Source organism: Fukomys damarensis, unplaced genomic scaffold, assembly GCF_012274545.1.
Source record: "Fukomys damarensis isolate Sample0158 unplaced genomic scaffold, DMR_v1.0_HiC HiC_scaffold_38, whole genome shotgun sequence".
Lineage (NCBI taxonomy): Eukaryota > Metazoa > Chordata > Mammalia > Rodentia > Bathyergidae > Fukomys > Fukomys damarensis.
In genome coordinates this window covers 18,049,354-18,073,742 of record NW_022900950.1, presented here as the reverse complement: position 1 = coordinate 18,073,742, position 24,389 = coordinate 18,049,354, and the positions used below count along the sequence as shown (strand labels likewise).

The 24,389-nt window shown below is 34.4% G+C and overlaps 1 protein-coding gene across 5 annotated transcripts in view; it reads left to right on the top strand.

Annotated features, from left to right (window-relative positions):
- The window catches only part of Myoz2 (myozenin 2), a 50,555-nt gene that overhangs the window by 17,741 nt on the left and 8,425 nt on the right, over window positions 1-24,389 (top strand). For 3 of the 5 annotated variants that reach the window (XM_019205566.2, XM_019205567.2, XM_033760051.1), the window contains 5 exons: window positions 1,306-1,360; window positions 1,908-1,997; window positions 10,920-11,089; window positions 18,327-18,456; window positions 22,243-22,426. In XM_019205566.2, coding sequence (XP_019061111.1) covers window positions 1,922-1,997; window positions 10,920-11,089; window positions 18,327-18,456; window positions 22,243-22,426 — 560 coding nt within the window. In that variant the 5' untranslated portion in view covers window positions 1,306-1,360; window positions 1,908-1,921. Of the gene's footprint in view, window positions 1-1,203; window positions 1,361-1,907; window positions 1,998-10,919; window positions 11,090-18,326; window positions 18,457-22,242; window positions 22,427-24,389 lie in introns of those variants that run through there. The other 2 variants (XM_010610810.3, XM_019205569.2) reach the window with 2 other exon arrangements.

Sequence of the window (24,389 nt, the reverse complement as noted above, 5' to 3'; positions counted from 1 at the left end):
GGAGCCAAATGGGTCTGTATTTTTAGGGAAAACAGAGCAAAAGTTAGAAGGTAAATGGACTCTTGATAGTCATACCACCATAGATTACATTTCTTGAGATTATAGGCTCTATCTTTTTGTTTGTTTCCATTTTGAGGGATTTTTGTTACCCCCCATTTGGCTTTAATTTTGACTAATACAAAAATATAAAGAAAAATAAAGCAGGGTAAAGGACCAAAGGACAGCACAATGTCATGCTGTAGATAGGATGATGGGGAATGTTTTCATAAGGACCTAGTACTTGAGCAGAGTCCCAAGAGTGTGAGGGAGTGGGCCATGCGGAGTAGGAAAGCATGTCTGGGAAACAGGAAGTTGTAAAAGAAAAATCCCAGAGAGGAAATGTATTTTTATTCCCAAAGGCCACCAAAGGAGGCCAACACTTTCAAATTTCTTTCTTCTCATTCCCCCAAATAGAAACTCTTGACTCTAAGCCTTGAAGAGACCAGTCAACTTTACAGAGACTGCTCTCTATGAAGTCTCTTCAAAAAGTGTGACCTCATTATAAGTCTAAATTTTTAGTAGTTTCATGGCTGAACCTATAATGGTCCATTTCAAACTTCTTCCACTTCCACTTCAACTATACCCAGTTTTATGAACCCAGCATAAGTTCTTTATGTTTGCCTAAGGTCTAGCCCCCACCATTGCTTGTTTTCTTTCCATAGATATTTTTGTCCATACTGGTCATTTTAATGATAAATAACCTATCATTTTATTTTAGTTTATGCACATGCTGCTTGTCACCTCAATTGATATGTAGCATAAGAATTATATCTTACAATTTTTTTGGTCCTTCGAGATAAGAGTTTAGCTAGGCAGTTCAGGCTGACCTTAATCTCGCTATGTAGCCCCGATTGGCCTTTAACTCAACAGTTTTCTTGCCTCTGCCTCCAGAGTGCTGGGGTTACATGCGTGCACCACCAGGCCTGGCTTTATAGTTTTTAAAATTCCTTTTGTCAAAGACATCTTCAAACAAAAGGTGTTCGATAAAAACTTTGTTCATGTTCAGTGAACGAATATTTCATCTAACCATCTCACAAACTAGACAGACAATGGAGAGAACCTAATCTTTCCCCGTTCCTCCCTTTCGCCAGGAAGATATGAGTAGCTGAAGTATTTGGTGCTATATATAGTCAGCTGATGTCAGCTGGATGCTGGTCCCTGCAGAAAGCCTCAGTTCTCAGTTTGAGTCAGAGCTGGGGACCATGCCGTCCCAGGTTCAAGGATAAAATCCACTGGGCCTAAGTGCCATCTGTATTCTATCTCCAGAGTCTTCCTCTACAATTGGGAATCAGCCCTGCTGGAAAGCACATCTAACAGCAAGGTGAGTAAACTGTTTCCTAAAAAGTTCTATTAGTCAGTTGCCCTAGGAAATTCAGAACTGTGACTCACAAATGAGCATTCTTTGCTTTGAAAGACAGCTGTTGGTGCCAATATTAAAATGCCACCACCAGATAGTTCTGGCTTAATCTGTGTTTCCTTCATTCTTACAGTTTTGTTGAAATTGATGTACTGTGATACTGATACAAATGAAGGCCAGTAAAGAAACAATGACAGATTAAAAATAAACAATGGAAAAGGGAGAGAGTGAGGGAAGGACACTGCTGTTTCATTGTTTCTCACTGCCTGATGATCATTGTACTAATGTACAGATAAGACTGGTTTGAAACTCTGAGTGTCATCCTCTGTTCATGTTGATTGTGGTTGAATAACATGCTCTGTCTCCAGACAAGGAATGCATATTAAAGTCTCAGTGGCAAGAAATCATAAATTCTTACAAAAGAATAAGATGTTCTCTTCCAAAGGTAGGAGTATAAAACAGCAATTGAGTTCTTCACATTACTTTAATAACATCCCTTTATTTTTAACAGGCAGCAAAAAAACTATGCTATCACACAGTACCATGGTGAAGCAGAGGAAAGAGCAAGCATCAGCCATCATGAGGGAAATCCACAGAAATGGTATCCAAAGAAACCTTCGTCTCATTAATATAGATAGCTCAGTATTCAAGTAGAGCCTTCTTTATGTTATTTATTATCCTTCAAATACTTGCCGTTCTATCATAACAAACTGGAAGCTCTAGAGTGGGTGTTGAAAAGCCTATGGTAATGAATCCTTTTGTAGTGATCCTTTCTCATTTGGAAGCTATTTTCAGATGAACAACTGCTATAAAAGGAATGAAGCAGTCTGACAGCTGATGTACATTCTGCTTGGCCTGCCTTGTACATTATCAGTTAATATCACTCTCTTGTTTTTGCATAGAACTCACATAATCTTATCTTTATAGTTTATTGCACATGGTCTGTCTTGATTTCTTTTATCTTATATGACATGAATCATGGAAAATAGGTTTAATCATCTTTTCATGAAAGCTACGGAAGGAATCCAAATTAGTATTCATTGCTTATTTATCCTAAAACCAGCCTTAACATTTGATTTTTGATTCACTAACATATTTTTGTGCAAAAACTACTTTTATTTATAATTACTTAGAGGAGTGAAAAAAGGTTTTTAAAGTTCCAAAACTTCAACTCAAAAAAAAAAAATTTAATATGTATTAGATGCAAGGTACTATTCTGCTCTGCTTTTTCCTTTTTTAGTCTCTTTTTTCTGTGGATTTTTACAAATAGTTATAGGAATCAATGTTTTATTCCTTGCATTTTTGTTATCACAAAGGAAATTCAATTTTTTCATGAGGAAAAGATAGCATTAATTTTTCAAGTTGAGTAGAATATCCAGGTCCTTTTAAGGGTTGATTTGAGCCATTCCAGACATATCTGTGGAATTTTCAGAATGTACCTTTATTTCCTGTCTATTGGCAAAGAGTATAGCCTTTCCCTGTGATAATATTGAGACCTATAGAAGAGCAGGTTGATGGGGCAGCTGGAACTGTGTTTCCGTACCACACCTTTTATAAAGTAACCTGAACAGAACCAAAGATGTTTACATGCTCCCCATAACATGCAGTGCCATCTAAAGGGTCCTGTTATTAAGTTTTTTCTTCTATTTTCTGCAATACAACATCACTCACTACTGGGTTCATTTTGGTATTCATGTGCTATGATGTCAAATTAGTTTAGAATAAAATGAGAATAATTCTGACCCAGATACCAGAACTGAATTTGTATCAGTCACTTTACTTGAAATAGTTTGTATAATTCTCCTGCCTAATAAGGCAAAAATTAGATAATCACTTGAATCCGAGACTGAATTGTTTGGCTTTAAACTAGACCTCAGGAAAACTCTTTTTAAATTATATCATAATCATAAATAAATAAATTCATTTAATTATTCTCAATTTAAGTCCTGGATTCTACTCTGTTGTAGCCCTTGTCTAGACCCATAAGCGTCTTTTTAATTTTTTAATAAATACAACTATTGATTTTATGAAATTTAAAGGGTGAAAATACAATTATATCCCAAGAAGGAACAAACCCTGAAAACTACTACCTCACCACCAGGAAATCTAGCTATTTACATCTGGCAAAGCCTCCTTTCAGCCCAGAATGAGCTCCAGCCCTGTAAGAGGTGTCACATGCCCTGCCTTTGCCATGTTTCACGGTCCAGATAACACAGTGATAATTAGACTCATCCCCGATAAAACAGCTGTAATGCTCTCTATAGCAGCTCAAATATTTTATTTTCCTCGTCCTCTGGCATCTTACATGAATGTTCAGGATTTGTGTACTACATGGTGTTTAGATATCTGGAGCTGCTGGGGGGTTGCTTGCTTTTTTTTCCCCTAAGAATGCAGAAATGAGAAAAAGTTAAAGAAAAATCTTTTTTAAAAGCCTCAATATGGGGCCAGGGATTTGGTTCAGTGGTTCCACAGCCTGCTTCGCAAGCACAAGCTCAATCCCCAGTACTAAAAAAAAAAAGAAAGAAAGTACTCAAAAAGTCTCAATACGTTTACACACATTACAGCAGTAAAAATTTGTGTAATGTAACATAAAACATGCAACTGTGTTGGCCTCAATCATAAGAATGATTCAATCAAATCTGGGCTAGATCACACTTTATAAAAGTGAACAGAAGGCCAGTGATGTAGCTCAGTGGCACCACGCCTGCCTGGAAAGTACAAGGTACTCAGTTCAACCCCAGTACCCAGAAAAAGGAAGGAGGGAAGGAAGGGAGAGAAAAAAGTAGAAAAGGACCTTTGCAAACCCCTTTGCCACTCCCCTCTTTCCATGTAAATTAGAATATTTTTGCAACATTGTAACTTAGTTATTTTTATTATCATACCCCCAAAACATTTAGCCTGTAAGAGAATGAGATGTGACTGAGTTAAACATGGAGTGCAAATCAGTGTATGGAAAATAAACTGTGACTGGTGAATCTTTGACATAAATAAATAGAAAAATGCAGCAGAAGGGAGAGTTTCACATCAGATCACCCCTTCCATTAGGAGAAATGACCTTAAAGAATTATTGTAAAATATCTTATCCATAGACTATAGTGCTAACTGGATAGGATGAAAAAAAATTTTTTCTGGTACCGGGGATCAAACTCGGATTCCTGCACTTACAAAGCAGGCACTGGAACCACTGAGCTAAAATTCCCAGTCCTGGATAGGATGAAATTTAAAAGGAAGATAATTTAAAAGATAATTTAAAATTTAAAAGGAAGCTTCTACTATGTTTCATCTATAATGAGCTATTATGTTGCTCATTACAGATGTATTACAATTTGGTGTTAAGTTATGTACTGGAAGCAAATATACAACACACCCAACAAATAACTCGTATAAAGTCTCCCTGTCACTAAGGTTGTCTGCTCTCGGGTTGACCTTTCTCACTCTGCCAGTGATGACCGTCATTGTCTTCTTCATACTGACAGCAATCAAGCTGCTGGTGAGGCTGTCCTGTGACTGTGGCAAATCCCCATGCTTTCTACAAAAGCAGCTCAGCCACAGTTGCTAGCACCAAGCAACTACTGTTGTAAAAGACCAAAACCCAAGACATATTTTGTCATAATCTGGGCATAAATTCATTGTGGGGACAAGAAAAGATGGCCTATAATTCACCAGCTCTGTGCAGTATACCCTGGATTTGTAGATGTTTTCCAGTATGCATCACATTCCTCTCTTACTCATTAACTGATTTCAAACTCTTAAGACTGGAGAAAGAAAGAGGACTAGGGAAGGATGAAAGGATAGGAAGTAATAAATTGATAGAGCAAGAGACTTAGCGATCAGAATGGAGTAAGAAGCTGCATTCAGGAGCAACTGACATCTGTTTAGAAATAATGGGGGGAAAGAATTGGAATTAAAATAACCTAAAGAAGAACTGGGAGTATGATATGCCCTGACTTTCAGCACAGATTTGTTTCTGACAGTTCAGAATTAGAGCTCAAGAAAAAAAAAAGAAGACCACAGAACCTCAACAAGCCACTTCTGTCACACTGCTGTGTTTTCACCTAGGCTCTGGGAGGACTTCTTTTTTTTTTATCTTTTGGTATGCTTCTGGTTTGTTTTTGTTTTTCTTCTCAGGACTGGTGAACAGCCTTCTCTAGCACACAGATGAAAACTGGGCAGATTATTTTTGTAATTTCAGGAAAAGAGTTTAGCTTTGTGGTCTGAAAACAGGAAGCCCAGGTTCTCAATGGAGCGCTGATAGGGTACTAGGAGCCATGGGTTCCAGAACAGGCCTCAGAGCCTTCATCATAAAAACAAAGAAAGCTGGATTCACTGACACATCTAACTCAAAAACTCCACGACTCTCCTGAGCTCAATATTGAAGTCAAAGATCAGGTTTTCCAACGGTAACAAAGGAAATGATAATACTGACATAATTTTCAAGGACACTTTGAAAACGTACAGAGAATAAGGTGTAGAATTTCAGAGGAAAGATTATGTGAAGATCTCTTCTACTTCTCCTGTATGACCACATCTGAAGCTAATTAACCTTCAACACCAACATGAAGAAAACAGGAAGTCCATAAATACCTCATATCAAGTATAAAAAATCAGGGATAAAAGGAATGATTCACTGCTTATGTTTGCAAATTATGTTTTGTCTGATTTAACGTTTCATATTAGAATTCCCATAACTCCAAGAAAAAACAAAGCCAGGAAAGCCTGTTTTATTTTCAAAACTAAGGTGCACTCACATCATGTGAATTCATACACTTTCTGAGCATCTAAACTTAAAAGGCTTTCTAAAAAACTTAGCAGAGCACTAGGCTAAATCATATTTTATGCCAAAGTTGAAACTATGGAATTTAATTCTAACCATCTATTCCATGATCCTAGTTTTCTCTTTCTGTCTCTTTCTTTTTTTCTTTCTTTCTCTTTTCTCTCTCTCCCTTTCTTTCTTTCAGAAGAGTTTAATTCTAGCTATAATCACTTCATCATTTAGTTTTTTTTCTTTTTTTTTACTTAAATTCACACTAAATTGCCTAAGCTGGGCTCAAAATCACATTCCTCCTGCCTCAGCCTCCTCATTAGCTGAATTTACAGACACATGCCACTGTTCCAAGCTTCGTCATTCTAGTTTGCTTTGATACCTTTTTTACTCTAGGATGCTGTTGATATACATTCTATGAGCAGTAACAGATGTTCCAAGTGTACAATTTAATTTGTATAATTCAATACACTGGTAATCTTATTTCTTAAATGTTTATAGATTTATACATATCTTAATTTATACTTTCATTATTGCCCAAGTTTTTGAAAACTTTATAAAATAATCTCAGTACTCAAATCGTGAGCAAAAATACACAAAATAGGAAAAAAATAACTATAGTTGGGTTTTTAAACCTTTGTATCTGAAAAAAACTTACCAAAAAACATTTTACCAATTGGAATTTTTCAGGCATTACTCAAAATCACAACCTGGATTATGATATTTTATGTTATATGTAATATGTAGGTGTCATAGATATTGTTACATTATGTAGTAATACATATTTTATGGTTTACTATTCTGTTCACATAGGCTGATGGTAAATAAGCAGAAGAGGCCCATCAAGTGTAGACAGAATCTCTTTGCCTCAGTACGACTTCTAAATAAATAAATAAGCTAACCCTAATGCAAGTAATCTTCAGCCAGCTTCCCTCCAGTGGTTTTATCTATTCTATCAGAGTGGCAGTTGGCAGTCAAATATGGAGAAACAGTTTAAAGCATAACTACAATTATTTGTAAGTGGATATTTTTGAAACTATGTATTGGATTCACTGATCTAACTACATTTCTGGAACACTATAAATGACACCAGTAGGAAAGTATGCTTAGCAATATTATTTTCAATAGATGATCTAATGCCACAAAGACAATGTTCTAAGCCAGGAGGGCAAGGATGTGTATTCTGAATAAGATATATCATTTGTCAGGCATCAAGATTAAACACACTATTAAGACTGTGCAAGGGTTTGCAATAAAGAGCAGGAGACAGCTGAACTCGGGATCTCTCTGCTCAGTTGACAGCATTCTTCAGTGAAAGTCTTGAGTAGTATGTGTGATCTCACATCCAGTTCCCAGCTCATAAATGGTCCTGGAATTCCTGCTTCAGTGACATTATAAATTTAACTATTTAAAAGGGTAGGGAAGAAAGTCTTGGATAATTTATTTTACATCTTTTTTGTTTGTTTATGCAAAGTATATTGACAAAATATTCCTAGCATTGATAGAAATGGCCAGTCGTACACTAACTAGTAAATATTTCCCAACTGGTTCCTTGGGGATAAAGTGCCTTACACTGTAAAGTTTGCCAATTTCTGTGTGTAAATACTACTGTTACATGATAGTAGATGCTATAGAGTTTCCAACATGCAAATAACCTTAAAGCATATAATAGCAAAAAGTAGCAAAAGGATTATAAATTGATACTTTTGTATAACTTTGCTATGTTTTAATGTAATTTGTTTAATTATTAAGTGCATATAATTTGAGAATGATGTTTTTGGTGCTGTAACTACTGAAAATTTTTTAAATGTAGCAGTTAACTCCTGTGAACCCATCAAGCACATCACAGATGACTTATAAATCTCGGGCAACTAAGGTCACATGGTTATTTTAGAAATGTTGGTAGAGTCACGAAGACAAGGGCTGTTAGGAAGTCGAAAGTCAGATACATGTTCTCAAATTTTTGTCTTGGCACCCCCAAATTAAACCTATGCAAAAACTTAAAGTTACGAACTTGTAGAAAGTCAATGTAATATGTTATTCCTACTTTCTAGTCCTGCTTTATCTTTTTTTTTTTGTACCGGGTATCGAACGTGGGCCCTTGCACTTGTGATTCAGGCAGCGGTCTAGTCCTATTTTACTTTAACTGCTTATAATGACACTAATTGCTCCAACTGATAACAGAAAAAGAGAAGGGAAGAAATTGCATTTTCCTTATTGAAAATCTTACTAGCTTTAACTATAAAGAGAAAGACCTCATTGTTATGAAGATTGTCTTCTGTGCTTTATGTAGTGTTTTCCTCTGTGGTATTTTTTTTTTAAATTTCCTTACATTGTACCATTACAAAGGCTTTTCAAGAAAAATATACATTTGTTTAAAAATATTACATGTAATATGTAATTATATGTATAACTCTAAAAAAGGTTTGCTGGACAAAATTCTGGGTTTTGATTTTCTGTATAAATAGCCTGTTCTCCCCTTTTCTCCTTTTTCCTTCCCTTCCTCTCACCTACAAGTTGAACCCTTTTCAATTGCATTTCACGACAAAGATTCCTCCTTCTTCTAATCCTATATCAGATTATAATAAATAATACTGCATTTTTTCTATCTTTTATGATCCAGAGGAAACCTGCTATCATGATTCCAAGAAATCAAAAAGTTGAAATAACCCACTCCTGTCATATTATCTAGTATATTGAGTTATATTCATACAAACACTGAAAAATAACCCAGTTCCTCCTTCCCTGTTACAAACACACAATGACGGAGATGCCAAATACATAAACAGAGGTGAATATGTGTTTCCTATTAGACTCAGCCAAGCTAGCAAATGATTCCAGGATATCCTAGGTTGTGAAACATCCTTATCCCTTCCACTCCATCTCATACCTTTTCCATAGAATTTCTCTGCTATTCCTGTAAAGCACAATGCTGCATTATGTTTGTTTTAATGTATTAGGGATCCAGACAAAGCTGCTATGCATTGTATTGGGAAGAGGTGGAAGTCTGGTGTCTCCACTTGGCCCCCAATAAAACTTGAGAAGATGCTCTCAATACTGCAGAGATGTGGTAGGAGTTCGGACTCCCACACTGTCTCCAGGAATACTTCAGGGAAGAGTTTATTATAGGGCAACAGGGAAGAAAGTTTTAGCTTTATATCACCCTACTGGGAGTATTGGTGAACCAGACTACATACAGTCTTGCAGAGTAAAATTTCAGGCCGTACACTTGGTCTTTGTTAACATGTGGTGATGAGGCCAGCAGTTTTTCTGTGACGCTTGGCTAAAGCAGAGTGTCCATTGTCTAAATATTTTCTATCCTGTGAGGCTGTTCTTTTCCTTGTCCTTTGGATAGAAGAATAGTCTTTTGTTGGAGCTTTTTTGTTCCTACCCTTTGGTTTTCCTGGGTTGCCGGTTCCTTCAGCTTCAAGTCTGAGATGTGTGAAGCTAAAAGAAAACCCAAGGAAATCATTGCCCTGATGTTCCTGGGGTTCCTGGCTGGCTTTGCCTTCTTCTCTCCACTTTTCTGTGTCTTCATATTTTTGCTTTATGCATAATGCCCAGAATTTTTATTTGTACTTAATAAATGTATAGGGAAGAAAGAATATGTCTAGCCCATCTACACAGAAGCAGAAGTCATAATACTATGAGTTTGATAGTTAGTGGAACTCCTCTCCATGTAAGATCAAAACATGCAAAGAAATTGACTTTTTCAAATCAAAATAGGGACAATAATAAATAAATGGTTCTATTTTATACTAAACATTCCCAAAAGCCAACATATTATGACTAATTCATAACATCATCTGAGATTGTTGCTTCAATCAGTCAAAATAATTATTTTCTTAATGGCCGAGTTTTCTTCCTCAGCATTTAAGAGCAGGCTTCAGTGGCAAAAGGACTTTGTGGACTATACAAAAACTATATTCATCATTCAAGAAACCAGGGGAGGAGTCTCATCTCTTCTGGATTTTGGAAAAGCTCTTTAGTAATAGAAATAGAAAATAATGTTCAGTTACTGAAAATCTAAGGCACATGGGATCCAAAGATTAAAGCATAAAGAAAATTTAGACCATAAAACAAATGTGATTCAATGTTGTGGGAATATACATAAGCCACAAATATCTAGATATTTTAGAGAAGTATTTACAGAAATCCCACTTGAGTTGGATGGGAAGGGTGTTCATTAAGTACTTATCATCTGCCTACTTTATGTAGGTTCCGTAGTGCTGAGTACAGATTGAATAGTATTTTGACCTAAACTGGGAATGGACTGGAGTGGTGTGGGAAGGTAGATATTTTAGTAAAAGGGAGAGCTCAAACTGACACACAAAAATATGAGGAGAAAAACAGAGCTTCTTAATGTAACAATGAAGCAAGTGCTGTTTTGAAAACTCAGTAAATATTTACATCATACTAATAGTAATGAGCTAACTCTTATTCACTCTTTTTGCCTGATACCCTGCTAAATGCTTTATATGAAGAATTTCATTTAACTCTCTTATCAACACTTTGTAGTAGGTATTATTAATATTATTACTAACTGTACTTTAGAGATGTGGAAACTGAGGTGTAGGCAAAATAAGTAACATACCCACGTTTATGCAGTTAGAATGTAGTGGAAGTAGTATCTATCTCAATGTTGTCTGATGGAAGAGTCCATATTTAAATTACTAAATAGCAGACAACAAATCATGAAATTTAAAAAAGCATTAAAAATGTTTACTTTGAGATTTTCATGCAAATGAAACTATTTTACAGATATAAATGGCATGGATCTGGGCAAGAAAGTCAGCATCCCCCAAGACATCATGTTGGAAGAATTATCTCATCTCAGTAATCGTGGTGCCAGGTTATTCAAGATGCGTCAAAGAAGATCTGACAAATACACATTTGAAAATTTCCAGTATGAAACTAAAGCACAAATAAATGTAAGCATAACTTGGGCATGTGGTATCCAAATGAAAGGGTGACGTATCTAACTCTATACGTATTGCTAGATTCCCCAATAAGTCACTCTCCAGAGTTTCTTTCAGTTGTTTCTGTTAGACATTTTAAAAATTTATGATAATGAATCGTTTAGGTGAGTAAACAAAAGCAGTATTACATATGATATGAGCGTGCTTTTATTTCAACAGGGGCATTGTAAGCTTGTAGATTTGGCATAGAGAAACTGGTCTGTTTGCTGAAAGGAAGGAGAGAGTTCAGGGAAAAGTGGGCTAAAATTTCCATGGTCTTATCACCGCCAGTTAAATGTTTGAGATGGAAACACTTCCAAAGCACATAGTACTCCAAAAAATAAGGGCAAGTATTTTATTGGCCAAATACATCCTGTCCCTGAAAAATGCCTGGAAACTACAGACTCAATATCTTCATGAAGCCCTTATTCTGCATCGCATAGGGAAGTCGGAACCTATTCATGACAAAACCAATGAGGATATAACTCTAGATAAAGATTTCCTCAACCATAAGCTTAAAAATCAAACAAATTAATTAATTTAATTATATTTTATATAGTGAATTAATATTGTATTTGCATAGACTGTTATTTGGAGTGACTGTAAAGGAAGAAGTTCATAGTAGAAAGGTGACCAGCTTTGGGAAAATGGCTTTAAACATCAAACAACAGGCATAAAGAACTAAAAATGAAACGTGCCTGGTCCTAAATTTTAAGGGCTTGTGGAAATTACAACAAATAGGTTTTATTTACTGAGGATTTATTTCTATGGTTATGAAAGCTATTTAAGTTTCCTTACAAATATAAACTTCACCAAATACAAACTTAGTGACCACTTGTAGTCACTAAGAAGTTGTTTGGAATGAGAGCTCATTTGTCACAAAAGATTAATTTTACTAAATTCTTTTATCAGATTTACTAAAACAAACTATAAAAAGTAACATCCACACCCACAAACAACAAAATTTTGTTAATTTCCAAAATTTATATTTCTCTTGCTTTGCTTAAGTGTTGAGAGAGTATTTTAAATGAAAAATTGAGGAATTTTGGATATAACTGAGTGCCAGCACTACAAAGACAAAAAGTGGTAAATGAAAAAATTTTTTCACATAAATAACTGCCCTTCATATCCTTGGATTACATTTAGTTACAATTCTAGAATCAACTAGGCTTCAAATTATACTCAGCTGCAGTATTTATATTATAAAGGAAAGTTTTTCACTTGAAGTGATGAATAAAGATAATGTTATGTCACCCTATAATTACGCACAGTATCCTCTTATCAGAAAATGCCTGTGGCTAATACGGTATGAGCCGAAAATAATCCCAACTCCATCTGACATAGTCTGATTATGTAATCACATTCTTTCAATAATGACAACAGAGAAGACACTTCATGAAATAATTTAAAACAAGGTAGCTTAAAGAAATTTTTGAAAAGCCATCTATGAGTGTAGACATGTTAGTAAGTGAATAATGCCTATTTTTATAACTTCCATATATATATTTTGTTTTGTTTTGTTTTGTTTTGTTTTGTTTTGTTTTTTGTGAGACAGGGTCTTACTATGGTAGTTGAGACTGACCTGGAACTCACTATGTAGCCTAGGCTGGTCTCAAGCTCACAGTGATCCTCCTGCCTCAGCCTCCCAAGTGCAGGGATTACAGGCATGCACCACCAGGCCTGGCTATAGCTTCCACTTCTAAGAGGAGTACTCAAACTACAGTTCTGAGGAAAGGTACAAAGAGTGTGAAAATGTTCTTATGGGATGGGTATGGTAGTGAATGCCTGAAATCTCAGCATTTGGGAGTCTAAGGTAAGACAATCAATGCAGGTTCCAGGCTAATCTGGCCTACATAGTAAGTCCAAGGTCATTCTGAACTACATAGCAAGGTTTTCCCCAAAATAACAAACAAAAAATCCATATGCATACAATGTATTCTGTCATCACACTATCTCAAATTATTGACACTAATTTTATATATCTGTAGTCAAATATTCTAGTCTTGCATAAAATGTGTAAGATTTTGTCTTGAGAATTTTTCATTATTACCTGAAAATTGGGAACTAAATGAATAAAATAGCCCCAACCAGGTATATTAAATAATTAAATGCTGATAACTCAGAACAATAAACAATAATGAAGTATACAATTAAGTTGCATTGCACTGCATTACATAATGTACTCTGAAGAATGATGAAATTCATTCTCTATAAATAAGGGAAGTTGTACTCAGAAAAGTATGTTGATTTGATTTAAGCAACAATATGCTAAGAGAGACTGAAACCAGGCTCTTAGGATGCTAGCACCAACACTTATTGTGGTGTAATACAGAGAAATTCTGGCCTGGGAACAGGGTGACCAGGGTTGGGTCCTGGCTCTGTCATCAACCATGTGATGTGGAGTAAATTTAAGTTTCTTCACTTTTCTGGATTTCTTTTCTCATCTGTAAGATATTGGTATGGACTCAAATGCTATGGTGACTTCTGGCTTGAGCAACTGTGGATTCTCTGCTCTTCTAAAAATTGTCTGCAAAATAAAGAGTTGAGGAAGATAGCAAGCCTCATTATATGATACATTCATTTTTGTCAAGGCATAAATTTGTAACATAGTATGACAGAAGCTTTTAAAATAACATTTTCGGGTATATTTTCATATACTTATTTATACTTTTGACAAATATTTATTCAATACTATGGTGGAAATTTAAAGATAAATAAATACAGACTTTGTCTAATAATGGAGACCATAGATAGATAGCAACTGTTAACAATCTAGTTCTTGAATCACCTTTATAGGATATATAACATTAGCTTAGTTTTTTTTATTATGTTTTCTGGAATTACTTTTACCTCTTCCCTCAAGCTATAGGCATTGTGAAAATAAGGATTTAAAATATCTTTGTATCTTTCTTATTTTGTAATAGTGTTTAAGGACCTATAGATAAAAATAGAAATCAAATCTCTAGTAATTGATACCATTTGTTCAAATATTAAGTATTATTGAAAAACAAAAGGTAGAAATGTATTTTTTTAGCCTACTCTACTATGTAAGGACATTGGCAAATTCATGCCATATATACTGGTTTATGTCTTAGACAAAAGGCAAAAAAACTGGATGAAGGAAATAAGCTTTCAAGGGAAAAATGAATAATTCATGATAATTAAAATTCTCAAATTCTCTTCTATAAATCATTATGAAAAAATATTTCAAAAGCTCTATAAATCTTAAATAATATTTAAATAATGCTCTATAATTAAATGAGAAAATTAAATTAAATTAAGGGAAAATATACTAAAAATGGATTTTTTTGGTACAGGGTATCAAACTCAGGACCTTGTGCATGTGAAGCAGGTGCTGGAAACACTGAGCTAAATCCCCAGCCCCTAAAAATGTATTTTTGAAGTAAAACCAAACTAAATATATATTGGGATTCTGAATATATATTGATTTGTTCAAAACATAACATACATATTTAGCCTGAGGTACAAGACAAACCTCAAAATACCCACTTTTCTTTATGTTGCTATTTCAACAGAACTCATGTCATTTATATTATATATATGTTTCTAATTTATATGTTTATAACCCATAAGATACTGCTCTAGTTTTATTTTCTTTAGGGTCAATTTAACTAAGGTAAAAAAATACATTTAAATTTGTCTTTCCAACTTTTCTCAAGGGAGTCACAGATGATGATGAAATGCTATAATTTATGGCTTATGTCATAATTAAAATAAATCACTACCTAACCATTACAAGGCTTTATTTCTACACTTAACCATGATAATGGAAGTACTGGGTGTCTCCTGATAATTAATAACTACCTGAAAGAGTTCATTCTCCCATTTGTCATTAATCCCCAGGAAAACTTAAGGTTAATATTCTCAAAAATTAATGTAGACAGAATGGTTTGTAAGTTTAGGTGAAATTCATTTCATGGACATATTCAGAAAACTTAGAAAAGGTAATTCTGTACCTATTATACATTTAGATTTTCTATACTTATCTGTATGCCATTTTTTAAATAAAGTTAGCAGAAACTTTTCATTTTAAACAGGAAGTGTAGGTTCAGAATTTTAAAAATTAAAAAAATACTCATTTAATCCATAAAGTTAAACATGGGCTAGAATCTAAATTCAAAATGCACAACATTATACATGTACATATGTGAAAGTGCTTTAAATCAATTTCTTAAAATAATCTTTATAACGTTATCTTAGAATAAAGAAAAAATATTAGTGCTCATAGATTTAAACTGGACTATAAACTAGTTGGGGAACCAAAATGAAATAAATGCAGTAATGAAATCCAGCTACCAAGAACAAATAAGAAAGATCACAGAGGGTGGTACAGGTGTCATTGAAGTGTTGAAATGTGAACTCTGGAGAGGTTTCTGTTAAGTTGAGTTAGTCAATGAAGAAGGAAATGTGGAGATGTGTCCCAGAAGGAATCTAGGCTTTGGTTTGACCAAGGGAGGGCCTTTCACGCAGATGAAGCAGTCCAGGAAAGCGATGAATGGTGGTGAATACAGCAACTCCATGGGAAACTGGTGGCAAAGAGATGCTGGTAGGTGTGAGAGGTAAAGAGTACAAGTGAGTGCAAGATCTGAATTTCTGAGCACGAGCTTGCAGTTTATTTGTTGAACAATAGGAGTGAGTCATGCATGTGGTGCTCAGAAAGCATTCACACAGACAGAGAAGGGCCAGGTGGGAAATGAACAAGAGATGATGACTGTGTAGTAAAGGTATGAGCCATGATGACTGCACACGAAGACAGTGTGAAGAGAAAAAAGTGATGTTTCCCCTACACCTTTAGCCCTTATCCTCCTATTTCACATTGTCAATTATACCATTTGGATCTTATTTACACTTGTAGGGGAAAGGAAATAACGGAAAAGAAAAAATATGAGAAAATTAAAAAATGGAAAAAATTGTTTTTTGTAAATAGGGAAGGAAGGAAGGGGTGAAGGGAGGGCAGGTGCATGGGGAAAAAAAAAGAACCAAGACCTGTCATGTAAAGGTACAAGATCCCAATAATGAATGTAACTGTACTGTATACATAAAAAGTACCAATAAACTCAATGAGAAAAAGAAGTGATGTTTTAAAATAGGTTATAGTAAAAAGAAATCAGCTAGATTTGATTAATTCACTAAGAATTTAGCAAATATTCACAGTATTTATGAATATATATATATATATATATATATATGGCACTGTAAAAGGCTTTTTGAAAATCAAATAGATGAGTAAGAAAAGTCCTTGTTCTCAAGGACCTAACAAGCTAGTAAGTAAAATGATACCTTAAAGTTGATTTGAAAGGCAAATGATGGCAAATGACACAGGACAAGCAGAAAGAAAGACAAAATTTTGACTAGTATCAGGGGACGTTAGGGAAGGAGTGGCTTCTAAATCAAGACAGATCACCATGGAATTAGTGACAGGGGTCTTTGCCTGGGAAGCTCCTGTGACTGAGAATCTAAAGTAGGAAAGTGTATGAGGTAATGTGAGAGGCATACCCGGGTTAGTCTATGCTTCAGACACATTTTAAAAAACTGATGAAAGATCTTAATACAAATCTTCAGTAAAGTACAAACATGATGGTGGGTTTGTAATTATATATGTAAAGTTTGAAATTTTAAAAAATGTTTTACATTTTAGTATTTTTGCTATAAATGTCAACCTCAGGCAGAGACAGCTATGAGAAAAATCCTTCCCAAAATATGAAAACTGGAAATTAAGTCTACTTCAAGTTAAATCTTTTGTTTAAAAAGTTATTCTTTGAATATATGTGTATGTTTTTTTCTTGGAAAGTTAGTACATCAAGGCAAGTTATCAATATTTCACAAATATAATGTACTCGTGATGACTTCATTTAATAACTATCTGCTCTGACTAGATAAGGGCTTTGATACAGTAGGCAAGAGAACAGGGATTAGATTTAGACTGGTATTTAAAAATAAACTTTTTTGGAGGATACTATTGAGATTAACATCAGTGCAAAATGCACTTGGAGAGTGATTCTTAGTGAAGTAAGAAAACAATGATAAACTATGTCCTATTTCCTTCATAATATCAGATGAGGCTTTTAATTTATAGACTTTATGATATTTGAATAAATTTTTTTTTTTTTTTTGGTACTGGGGATCAAACTCAGAACCTTGTACTTGCAAGGCAGGTATGGTGCCACTGAGCTAAATCCCCAGCCCTACATTTGAATTTTAAGACAAAATATATTTTAATTATAAAAATTCTAGAAAGTTAAATAAATATTAAAATGTAAAGGTATATTTCATCACAAAATCTAATAAATAAATATAAAAATACAAAAACAGTAGGTATCTTATACAGATGTCACACAGAGAAAAGTCAAAATGGGTCTCTTTCTGCCATGCTCTGGACTAAATTTCGCTTTGTCACTTTGACCTCACACACTTACATTTAAGAAAAGGGTGGCGACTCACGCCTGTTGTACCAGCTGTTGGGAGGCTGAGGGAAATAGGAAGTTCAAGTTGACTGAAGTCTACAGAGCAAGTTAGTTCATGGCCAACTTGGGCTGTGAGACCAAGACACTGTCTCAAAAAGAAGTTTATTTCAACATTTTATTTTCTAAAAATCACAAAATGTGCCTTTTAGAAAAGTCCATGCAAGTGAAAGTACAAATAACTTTTCTGTTTGTCTTTTTTTTATTTTGGGGTAGATATATGTATGACTACTTTTGAAATTTCACATAATTTTAAAACTTTCTACATATTAAAAAATAATTAAGGCTCAACTATAAGATGAAATGCTAATGTAAAAGTCTCTAAGTTAAATATTTGACCAATATGCTGTGCATTATTAGATTAGTAAAGATTTAAAAGTTAAATATATTTATCTTATAGGGATGTTATGAATCCAAATTTAAATTTTTGATATGAAGTACTAGATGTAGTGTCTGTCACACAATAAGGCTTAATAAGGTTCAGTTCATTTTGATTTTAATTATTATTCAGTGATATCCTCATAAAACAGATCATAGATTGTTATCAGCAAACTTTCTCATTCAACTTCCCAACCTTATTGCCATGTAAATTATTGAGGCTATGAAAACAATAAAGTGGCATTATGTTTAAACTTTAGATAGACAAGTGGAGCCTCGTATGTGCAGCTCTTGTTAGTGTACCTGACATTTTGGAGTTTTCAGCAGAGTTTACTTTTGATCAAATGCAGCACAATCTTGCTATGCAAAATGAGAAGACGGATGGAAGCCACTTGGAAGGGAGCTCACAGCAAGCACCCTTGACTCCTCCCAACACCCCAGACCCACGAAGCCCTCCAAACCCAGAGAACATCGCACCAGGTAACTAATCCCCTTACAAATAGAACAATAAAATTACTATGTACTTAAGATATGACTCCGGTCATTTGAATCATTTATTAAAATGGATTTATACTAAATAGCTTTTCTCATTAGATATTTGTTTATAGCAAAGTTTAAGTTAGCTGCAAAAGTTCAAGCCTAAAGAATTATGTAAAATATTTATAGTAGCCATAAGTTCTTTCGGATGATCCAATAAATTTGTTGGGAATTACATTGAAAATTAAGCAACTGTAGCTATATTGAAATTCTATTTGCATGGGATTTTGTAATTTATGAAATGCTATGACATACTTTGGCTTCAATTTCTCTATAACTTTCTGATATAGTTATTCACAATTACTATCATTTTATATATTAAGAATGTCTACAGATTACAAATGTCAATGAAGCCATATTAACTGGTCAAGAATTAAACACAAGTCTCGTACTAAATTTACAGATGTCTTGAGTGAAATGACCTTGTAGAGATTGCTTTCATTAGTTTCTGCTCCCTCAAAAGACTTTGCATACAGGTCCCTTAAGAGTGTACATTTATTCATTGTCTTAGAAACAAATCTTTATGCAGTCAGTGTATATTATTTAGAAATATGGTTAGATATTGAAAGAAACTTGGAAAACTATTTTATCTATTTGGACAGTAACTTTCAAAATAACCTGTAGCAAATTTGCTGTACTAAGTAGACCTTTTAACTTTAAAGGCTTTTTTTCCCTTGAAAGTAGTAATATCTGTCATGTTCTTATAAAATAAATGTTAAATTTAGCAAAAGCACTACTAAATTTTTTCTCAAATAGGAATACTCTTCTACTTTTGAAAATAATCTACATGAACCAGCTATGTAACACTAAATCTTTTTAAAACATGAGTTGAATTGTCAATGCAGAGAGCTTCAATTGAATATGGTATTCTTATTAAACAGAGTGAGGACAATTAATAACACTGAGGGAACCAGATTAGTCACGATTGATATGCATAGAATTCTGAAATTGAGTTGACTACTGAAATAAAGTTCTCTGGTAGATTTCAACTAACAGTTATGGCAGAAAAGCAAACTTTTGAATCAAACAGATCTTGGCTGAATACTGTTTTTCAACCTTTTCCCATTTCACTGCTACATTGGGAAAGAGAATAAATCTCTTTGGGCCTCACTTTCCTCAATTTTTATTTTATTTTATTTTATTTTTGGTACTGGGGATTAAACTCAGGACCTTGTGCTTGCAAGGCAGGCAGTGGAACCACTAAGCTAAATCTCTGGCCCACCTCAGCTTTAAAATAAGGAAATAACATTTTACTGTACAGGATCATTGCTCGAATTAAATGTGATGCTCTAAGTACAGTCTATAATGTAACAAATACCTATGAAAGTTGATTTTTTTACCTTCCCACATTTATGTCCTTCTTATACAATAAGATACACAAACACTGTATTCTTTTAGCTCCAAATACTATACTGTAACATCTTGATAACTTTTGAAAATTTTTTTTTGTTGTTGTTATCATTTGTTTTTGTTTTTTTTAAAAACAGAAAAGAAAGCACACATATGGAGAAGTTAATGATGCTACAATTTGGTATTCAATCTCTTAGAAGTTTCATTATGTGATCATCACTATTCACCATGAAATTTGAAATGGATAGAAGAATTGTTCTCTAGCCTCAAGGAATTTTACAGGGAACAAATGTACTAAGTAGGGAGACAGAAGGGGACAGCACAGGTGACTAGTACATCCGTACTCCTCAAGGAGAGAGTAGCAGGAGACCAGGTAGACAGGTGGGAGCTCTGCGTGTCCTGCTAAGGGGTCCAGCTTTTTCTGGAGGGGATGTGATCAAGCTTGCAGTCACTCAAGCAGCAGCATGGGACAGGAAGACAGAGAGAGGGAGGTTGAGAGCTGAAGGATTAGTGTGAAGGCTGCTGTCAAAGCCCAAGCCAGAGACAGAGCCTGTGCTGTAATGGAAATGGAGATGAAAGAACACCATATCAGAGTGCTCTGTTTGCAAACCACCTGCACAAGGTTTGAATGAGCATTTGATAAAGATGTGGACTTCTAGGCCATATCTAAGAGTTACTAAAGCCAAATTTCTGGAATGAAAAGCTCATGATCTACATTTTAAATAAGTACCCAAGGTGATTCAGAAACATTAGTTGTTTGAAAGTCACTATTTTAGAAATCCTAAAGAGGTAGAGTCAGGTTGAAGATGGCATGTGTCTATAATCACAGCCACTCTGGGAGGCTGAGGAAGGAGGATCCAGAATTTGAGGCCAGCCACGGCAATTTATCAAGACCCTGAGTCAAAATAAAACTGAACAAAGATAGTTTGAGGTTGAATGCTTGTATGGCATATGTAAGGTCCTGAATTCAGTTCCCAGTATTTAAAAAAATATAGTTAGTAATACTTAGTGATTTGTAGGTGGACAAGGAAGAGTTTAGAAATAATAATGCTTCTGTTTTGGGCATCTGAGGGCAGTAATAATATTGCTAAATTGACTAATACAGAACAAGAAATAGGATGCATGAGAAAATGGTTGCACTTAGGTCTAGACAGGTTATAAAGGATGCCGATGGAATGTTAATTTGGGTGAACAGAATAAGGGGTTCAAAAGAAGGTCATGGAGATTAAAAAGCACAAATGGAATTGTCAATATGTAGGTCACACTTACAACCATAAATGCAATGGACTTTTCTAAGTGCATGGGAATACCTTTGATTAACATCAGTACTTGACAGGCCACCAGAGAAAGAGGTTACAAAAAGAGATTACCATTCCATACTGGGAGCAATCAGGAAAGAAAGGAAATAATCACAAATAAATAAAGGCCTAGAGATGGAACTATCAAGGAAATGTGTGAAAAGATGAACATTGACCATAGATATCTCTTTACACATTCAAGTTTGAAGAAAATCAAAGCAATTCAGAGATAGAAAAAAGTATGTGGTCACCCCAAAGTAGAAGTAATCCATGGGTTTTGACAACATGGTAGAAGAAAGAACTGTTAAGGACAAAGCAGATGGGCCTGGGAGCGTGGATGCAAAGCAGACAGCTGTGTCTGAGGAAATCCTTTAAAGGTTGATGCCAGGGATTTGTGTGATTTTAAAATGATACTTAAACAAGTCTAGCTTATTGGAGAAGGATAAATCACGGTGGTAAGGCCATAAAAGTTAGGTTAGAAATATTTTTTTTTAAAGAAGAGGAAAAATTTATCAAAAGAAAGATAACTTCTGTCTAAGAGAGACAGAAGGGGGCCTGGGAAATGGATTTCCCCTAGGTTAGAAATCTTAAGGAAGAAAAGGAAGACCTTAATAAGGAAGTGAAAGCAGATTATTTCCCTTTTTAGAAACTTAAACACTGTACAAGGCAGTCAGCAACTTAAGATAGACAAGACCCAATATCACCTCTAAAGAGCAAGCTTTGAAGAAGGGAGGCTTTGTCTTCACTACTATTTCTCTGGAGCCTCGGCTATGACTCAACACCCATTTTTAGATTAATTAAAATTAACAGTTTTACCTAAATAAATATAGTCAAGGAAAAAGTGGATGATTTGAAAAGCTTAAACATTAAGAAAAGTGGTTGTTTAAAAAATTCCATAATCTAAAATGGGATTTTAAAATATGTCACACTTTCAGACTGCTGTTTTCTGACACATCATAAAAAGGATGAATTCTTCATAAATTTACTCTAGCATGAGAAATTAAACATAGTGAGATGTTAGGTGGAGTTTAGTAATTCTAGGACACTTTGTTTACTTAGTTTTTGCTCTATTTTTCCAAAGGATATTCTGGACCACTGAAGGAAATTCCTCCTGAAAGATTCAACACCACAGCTGTACCTAAATACTATCAATCTCCTTGGGAACAGGCCATTAGCAGTGATCCAGAGCTTTTAGAGGCTTTGTACCCTAAACTTTTCAAGCCTGAAGGAAAGGTGGAACTGCCTGATTACAGGAGCTTTAACAGGTAATTCAATTATTGGGAGTGACTCCGTTGGTATATGCAATACAAAGATTCTTGACATCATGGTATATATGTTTGCTAAATGAATGAGACTATAAAAAGACACATAGACAGATTTCCTTGTCCACCTATGGAAGAACTGTATATATATATAAAAAAACAAAACAAAAAAGAAAAACTAGAAAAGCTGATGTAAAAGACAGTTTTTTTTAAAAAAAAACTGATTAAAAAGTTATCAAGGAAGTGGGTTCTTAGTTCTTCCCTTGAGGGGAGAAGGAAAATTCAGAAATTTAAACCCATCACTTGGTACTGCTTTTCTCCTTGAGGCAGGTGTGGATTCACTGGTATCATCTAAGATGAGGCTGAGAAGCTGAGCAAACCTTCCAGCAGTTCTAAGTCTGCAAAAAATAAAAACTAGGAGTATACAATATTTTAAAGAGGAATCTTGATAAATATTCCAAGCTTTCAGCTCGAAATTCTAAAACATATATCACTGGAGTAAAGGCAAGCAAATAAAAGATCACCATTCTCAAAAGTAAACACTGTTCCCAATCAACATAGTCTGAAGTTTGATAAAGCCCATTTCCTCTACATCAAAATGCCTGCCATAATAAAAATAAATGTTCTCTAGGAAGAACACTGTACTATTTGAATATTCCATCATCTCTACATGTTTTTTGTCTTTCCTTTTTAAAACACCCACATAATAAAGTGTCCTATCTTAACCATGTTTAAGCGTACAGTTCATTGGTGTTACAAACATTCATAGTGTCCTGTAGCCATCACCATTTCCATGACTCTTCTCCCTTGCAAAAGTGAGAGTCTGAACCCGTTAGACAATTACTTCTAATCTCCATCTTCCCTAAGCCCCTGACAAACACCATTTTACTTTCTATCTCTCTGATTTTTACTACTCTAAGTACTTCATGTAAGTGGAATCATATAGTTCTGACATTAGTTTCACTTAATGTAACTTCCTCTAATTTAAAACATATTTTATAAGTTCATATTACCATAAATGTCAAAAGATTAACTACGAAAAGCGGTCATGATTGGGCAGGGACATGTACAGGGCTCTGGAATAACTCCTAAAATGTGCAATCATTCCAAGATTGTTCACTTTACATTATATGCACTTATACGAACATTTCTGTACTTGTGCTATACTGAATAACAGAAAAAAATTATAAACTCAGTAAATGGGATTAATGGCAGATCAGACAGAGCTGAAGAGAGGATTAGCAAAGTGACATAGGAAAATATTCCAGCTGAAGAGAGGAAAAAGATAAAGATTCAAAAAGTAGCAAAACAGCAGGAGACATAAGCAGAACAGTAAAAATGTCAATATTCTATATATCTGATTAGATTTCAGAAGGGAATAAAGGTGAAGAAATATTGAAAGAATAAATAGCCAGGAAGTTTTAAAGATTGACAGAAGACATCAAGCATAGGTTCAAAAAATAACACACAACTGAAGAAGGGTGAACTAATGACAATAAGAAAATCTTAAAGCTAAGGAATAAAAGATATATTATTTGAAAAGAAGTAAAAATGAGTCAATTTCCTAATTGAAATTATGAAAAACAATAAAATAATTTCTTTAAAAGAATGAAAAAGCTGCCAGCCTATAAATTCTATATCCAGTGAAAATATTGTTTAAAGGTAAAATTCAAAATAAGACATAGGTACATTTTCAAACAAAGACATTTGTTGGCCCTTTTTGACAATAATAAAATTATAATAAAGGGAATGGAAAGATAAAAATGATTATGTCCACAGAAAATTCAAAATAAGTTATAGGTAAGTCATAAAAATTAGTTATGCTAGCAAAAGTACAGAATACAAGGGTAACAAAAAATTTTAGCCAGGAGCCAGGGATTTAGCTCAGTGGTTCTGCTGCCTGCCTGGCAAGTGCAAGGTCTCAAGGTCAATGCCCAGTAAAAAAAAAAAAAAAAAAAAAAAAATA